The 5796-nt window shown below is 60.9% G+C and overlaps 1 protein-coding gene and 1 non-coding gene across 2 annotated transcripts in view; both read left to right on the plus strand.

Annotated features, from left to right (window-relative positions):
- The window catches only part of NOP53 (NOP53 ribosome biogenesis factor), a 13324-nt gene extending 9507 nt beyond the window's left edge, over window positions 1-3817 (plus strand). Inside the window, exons 6-13 of the mRNA XM_017500429.2 lie at window positions 125-220; window positions 1284-1388; window positions 1466-1648; window positions 2069-2244; window positions 2451-2517; window positions 3231-3307; window positions 3446-3502; window positions 3757-3817. Of these exons, the coding sequence (XP_017355918.1) occupies window positions 125-220; window positions 1284-1388; window positions 1466-1648; window positions 2069-2244; window positions 2451-2517; window positions 3231-3307; window positions 3446-3502; window positions 3757-3763 (768 nt within the window). The 3' untranslated portion in view covers window positions 3764-3817. The remainder of the gene's footprint in view (window positions 1-124; window positions 221-1283; window positions 1389-1465; window positions 1649-2068; window positions 2245-2450; window positions 2518-3230; window positions 3308-3445; window positions 3503-3756) is intronic.
- Window positions 2548-2660, plus strand: LOC119467213. The gene has a single exon (XR_005195750.1). It is a non-coding gene; the product is annotated as a small nucleolar RNA SNORD23 (small nucleolar RNA).
- Window positions 3818-5796: the final 1979 nt, after the last annotated feature.

Raw genomic sequence — 5796 nt, forward strand, 5'->3', positions numbered from 1 at the left:
GGTTGGGTTGGCATCCCCCCCTCCGTCTTGAGCTGCTGGAGCCTGGCTGTTAGAGCCCAGATGCTTACAGCCTGGGGGACCTTCTGAGCCCGCGTGGCCCCACCCTGCCACCTTGTCTCCGCAGCGGCCACCGCGCCTGCACGCCCGGCCGTCCCAGGCCCCCGCCGTGGAGGTGCTGCCTGCCGGAGCCTCCTACAACCCGTCCTTTGAAGACCACCAGGTACCCCCACCCGGCCTCTCTCCTCCCGGCCCCCTCTGTGCTGGGTGGTTCTGGGAACTCCAGAGGGACCGGGACACTCTGGGCCTGTCCTCACGGGGCTCACGGTCCAGTGCAGGAGACAGACCTGTTCCCACACAGTGATGACCAGAGTGGCTGGGGCTGGGAGCCCAGATAGGGCCCCTGGCCCAGCCTGAGGGGTCAGGAAGAGCTCCCTGGAGGGGGGACGCCTGAGCTGAGGCAGGGGCTGAGGAGGGGTTTGCAGTGGGAGGAGGGGAGCGGGTTTTCCAGGTGGGGAGAACAGCGTGTGCAAACTCACAGAGGTGAGTGAGGCCGTGGCGCCGTCTAGGAGGTCTGTGTGACAGATGCAAAAGGCTGTGGGGACAGGGTGACACACTGGCAACCAGGTGGCGGTTATTCAAGGTTGAGGCTGGCTCAGCGATGGGAAAGTCTGGTTCAGTCACTGTGCATTTAGCAGGCATGTGTTGGCACAGGTGCTGTGGACAGAGGGGACAGAAATTCCTCCTTTGGCCGGGCACGGTGGCTGACGCCTGTAATCCCAGCACTTTGGGAAGCTGAGGCGTGCAGATCATTGGAGGTCAGGAGTTCGAGACCAGCCTGACCAACATGGCGAAACCCCGTCTTCACCAAAATTACAAAAAAAAATTGGTGAGCACGGTAGCGCACGCCTGTAGTGCCAGCTACTTAGAAGGCTGAGGCAGGAGAATCGCTTGAACCTGGGAGGCGCAGGTTGCAGTGAGCTGCGATCGCACCACTGCAGTGCAGCCTGCGTGACAGTTCCACACTCTAACTCAAAAAACAAAAACTATGAAGCTTGCAGGCCAGACCCTTCTTCACAGCCGCGCAGAGCAGGTGTGAGGGCAAGGGTTTGAGGTGCCCCCGGCTCTGCAGGGTGGGTGTGCTGGTAGACCCCCGGGGGAGCCTAGCCGGGGCGGCATCTGTGGTCAGCGGGTGAGGGACAGATGCGAGGTAAGAGGGTCTAGTCTCAGAGTCCCAGGAGAGGGCCAGGGACTGGTCCCCACTCCCTGCCTCCCGTCCCTTGCAGACCCTGCTCTCAGCGGCCCACGAGGTGGAGCTGCAGCGGCAGAAGGAGGCGGAGAAGCTGGAGCGGCAGCTGGCCCTGCCCGCCGTGGAGCAGGCCGCCACCCAGGTGAGCCCCACACCTGCCCACTCCCTCCCCGGGCCTCCCCCGCACCCTGACACTGCTCCCCGCTGTCCGCCTCCCAGGAGTCCACGTTCCAGGAGTTGTGTGAGGGGCTGCTGGAGGAGTCGGATGGTGAGGGGGAGCCGGGCCAGGGCGAGGAGCCGGAGGCTGGGGATGCTGAGGTCTGTCCCACGCCCGCCCACCTGGTCACCACGGAGAAGAAGACGGAGCAGCAGCGGCGGCGGGAGAAGGCTGCACGCAGGCTGGTGAGCACCTGGGCTGGTGGGGCCAGCCTCTTGATTCCTCGCCCCTTGCTTCCTCCCACCCAAGGGCTGTCCTGGGTGCCGCAGCAGCCTGCCCGCCCAGGCCCAAATGTGGCCCGTGATTTGAGCTGTTTGGGATCCTCACAGCTGAGACCCATTTTCCAGCCTCCTCCAGGCAGGGCTCTGGGCTGGGGTGGGACAGGGGTCCCTGGCGCTTCTGTTTGAGGAGGAGGGTGGGGGGAGGCTTCTGCACCGAAGACCGGAGGAGAGATTACAGAGGGAGTTTCTGCAAACAGCTGCTGGGAAGGCACTGGAGCGGCTGCGGACCGGGTCAGGAAGGGCCTCTTGGGGGGGCAGGTTTGTGGGGGAGGGTTCCCTGGTAGGCAGCGCTCACCTGGGTCCTGACCCTGCCCGTCTCCATAGCGGGCACAGCAGGCAGCGTTGCGGGCCGCCCGGCTCCGGCACCAGGAGCTGTTCCGGCTGCGTGGGATCAAGGCGCAGGTGGCCCTGAGGCTGGCGGAGCTGGCGCGGCGGCGGAGGCAGCGGCAGGCACGGCGGGAGGCTGAGGCCGACAAGCCCCGAAGGCTCGGTCGTCTCAAGTGAGAACCACACCGGGGAAAACGGGAGAGGCTGGGGGGCCCTCTCCTTCCTGCCTTTGTTCAGGAGCTGTCCCCCGGCTGGGAGACCGCCTCTTCCCCGACAAAACCACATGTTCTGAGGCTCCTTCTTCTCCAGGATGGGGCTTCGGACTGGATGTCCTGGGCCCTCGGGGGTGATATTTCTGAACCCCCGCCCTGTTCTGCAGGTACCAGGCACCCGACATCGACGTGCAGCTCAGCTCGGAGCTGACCGGCTCACTCAGGACTCTGAAGGTTCGAGCCCCGTGCCGCCATGGAGCCCCGTGCCCAGTGATGACACCATCCTTGCTCCCCCGTGCCCCCTGCGGGGCTGTGGGCGACACCATGGCTGCCCCCAGGCTGGGCCAGTGGGGCCAATGCCTGGGGGACTGAGGGCACGGGGTGCTGGGGTGGGATCCCAGGGTGGGGGCCAGGCTAGTGTTCCAGTCTGGGACCCTAAGAAGGCCTTCCCTTCCAGCTGGTCTCTGTTGCCATACCTGTCAGCTTTAGGAGTAGAGGGCCCTTCCTGAAGTTCAGAACCAACCCTGTCCCTCCCCTGCTCAGAACCTGCTGTGGCTCCCCTGTTCTGCCAAGGAAACGCAGCTCCTCTGTCAGCCACACGCCTGGCCCGGCCCGGCTCGGCCACGGGGCTCCAGCCAGCTGTGCTCATAAAACGGACTGCGCCTTCTCCCTCTGACCTGGCTTTTGCTCCTGCGATCCCCTCTTCTGTGTCGTCACCAGCCCCCTTCCCGTGACTCCTCCAAGCCCAGCTCAGAGATGGCCATGGGTTAATGGCTGCCGTCCCACTGCTGAGCCTCAGCAGCTGAGGGCCAGGCTGAGTCCCTGGCGCCCACCAAGCTGCCCTGGGGAGACTACCTGGGGCTGAGCCCTGCCAGGACCCGGAGGAGAGGTCTCAGACCCTCTGGCTTCTTCCAGGCCCTGCTGAGGCCTCTGTCTCTGTTCCACAGCCCGAGGGCCACATCCTTCGAGACCGGTTCAAGAGCTTCCAGAGGAGGAATATGATCGAACCTCGGGAGAGAGCCAAGTGAGGGGCACCCGGGTCTGCTGTGGGGGGGGGGGTGGCACCCGGGGCTGTTGGGGTGGGGGGCGCCCGGGGCTGCTGTAGAGGGGAGGGCGTCTGGAATCGGCCTCGGCACTGATTGCTCCACTGTCCCTGCTCCAGGTTCAAGCGCAAGTACAAGGTGAAGCTGGTGGAGAAGCGGGCGTTCCGCGAGATCCAGTGAGTCTACCCGGCTTCAGCACAAGGGAGGGAGCCGTCTCCCGCCCCGAGGTGCCCACTGAGGCCCAGGCCCCTCCCAGAGTGTGGCCGGTGTCTGTGTCACGTCCCCTTGGCCACGCTCAGAAGAGGGCCTGAAACTAGAGCTGGGGGGCTGGAGGGTCCCTAAAGGAAAATTGAAAGGCAGGGGGTGTCAGGTGGGCAGGGGCCGTGGGGCACCCTCTCACCCGCCCTCAGCCCCTGTCCTCCGTCCCCAGGTTGTAGCTGCCAGCAGATGCCGGAGCCCCGCCCTTCAATAAAAAGTCCCTTGTAGCCGCTGAGCGGGCTTCACGTGTGGCTTGTGTGCCTCCTGTGGGCGGCCGCTCCCAGGCGCAGACTGCGCATCCTCCCACCCTGTGGTGCACAAGCATGTAGGTCCCAGAACTCACCACCAGAGCCTGTTGAGGTCCCACGTTGTGTCCGAAGGGGTCCTCAGCCGACTGGATTTTGTCCTCTCTAATGGCAGTGAGGTTGGCAGCCCTTCTGATCCAAGGCAGATCCTAAAATGCCAGCAAGCAGAGGGTGCAGGGCTTGGAGGCTGACCAGAGGTGGGAGGTGAGGAAGAGGTTCCCCCACTGGATTCTTGCTTGGGTAATAGCCCAGTTCTGCTGCGGGTGACATAGCTGCTCTCGACACAGTGATAGCAGACGGAGTGGCAGCAGCTGACCTCTGCCGGGCACCTGCCAACAGGTTTAAGCAGGTGGATTCACCCATTGAAGTCTTCACAGCAGCCTAATTAAGGAGGGCTGTGCTTTTTCCTGTTTTAAAGGTGAGGGAGCAAGGCTGGGCATGGTGGCTCACGGCTATAATCCCAGCACTTTGGGAGGCTGAGGCGGGCAGATCGCTTGAGAGCAGCCTGGGCAACATAGCCAGACCGTGTCTCTACCAAAAATTAGCCAGGTGTGGTGGCAGACACCTGGTCCCAGCTACTGGGGAGGCTGAGGTGGGAGGATCACTGAGCCTAGGAGGCAGAGGCTGCAGTGAGCCATGATCACGCCACTGCACTCCAGCCTGGGTGAGAGGGAGACTTGTATCAAAAACCTAAGTAACAAAGGTGAGGAAACTGAGGCACATGAAATGATGTCATTTCCCCCTGTTCCATGCCTATTTTAAAAACATGTTTCAAAAATCTGTTCTACAAGAAACGAACTTTCTCTCACTATAAATCATTGTCAGAATGTGTGTGTCACTGGTGGCCTTTGCCCTCCAGTTGCATCCACACCCCTGTTGTGGAGGTGCTTGTCAGGCAGTCGATGCAGGGTTCTGTGTGTGGTGATGCCCTGTGTGTGATTCTATTAAATCACATAATCAGGCTGGGCATGGCGGCTCTCGCCTGTAATCCTAGCACTTTGGGAGGCCGAGGCGGGCGGATCACCTGAGGTCAGGAGTTCAAGACCAGCCTGACCAACATGAAGAAACCCTGTCTACCAAAAATACAAAAGTTGCCGGACGTGGTGGCACATGCCTGTAATCCCAGGTACTTGGGAGGCTGAGGCAGGAGAATCACTTGAACTCGGGAGGTGGAGGTTGCAGTAAGCCGAGATTGCGTCACTGCACTCCAGCCTGGGGGCAAGAGTGAAACTCTGTCTCAAAAAATAAATTACATAATTGATTAGCTGGGCATGGTGGTGTGCACCTGTAGTTTCAGCTCCTGAGGAGGCTGAGGCAGGAAAATCGCTTGAGCCTGGGAGGTGGAGGCTGTAGTGAGCTGAGATTGTGCCACTGCACTCTTCCGGATGACAAAACAAGACCCTGTCTCGACCCCTCACCCCCCGAAAAAACTAACATTTCACGCAAGTTCCTGTGAGGATAGAACTGGTTTTCTCTGTCTTAGGATCACACCGTGCGTGGTTCTGCAGCTTGCTGTCCGTGCATTTTGTGTCTGTACAGAGCTGCTCCTGTTTTGTAGCTGCGTGGATTCCCATTACGTGGGCGTGCTTTGTGTTACTTAACCAGGCCTGTGAGGCTCCTAATGAACCCGAAACAATGCCTTTGTCCACATGCCTTCTCTCGCGCATCTGTAGATAAGTACCTGGAAGTGAATTTCAGCTGAAGGGTACACGTGCCTGTAAGAGGTCATTTGATGGATTCAACCCATTGCTCTCCACACGAGCTGTGCTGGTGTTTACTCTCCGGCAGTGACGGAGGAGCTGGCCTCTTTCCCTGTAGCTTTGCTACTGTGTGATCTCACTGTTTTTATTTGATTACGCCTGGTTACCAGTGAGGTTGAACATCTCTCTTTTTTCTTTTTGAGGTAG

The sequence above is a fragment of the Cebus imitator genome, unplaced genomic scaffold, assembly GCF_001604975.1.
Source record: "Cebus imitator isolate Cc_AM_T3 unplaced genomic scaffold, Cebus_imitator-1.0 Scaffold266, whole genome shotgun sequence".
NCBI lineage: Eukaryota > Metazoa > Chordata > Mammalia > Primates > Cebidae > Cebus > Cebus imitator.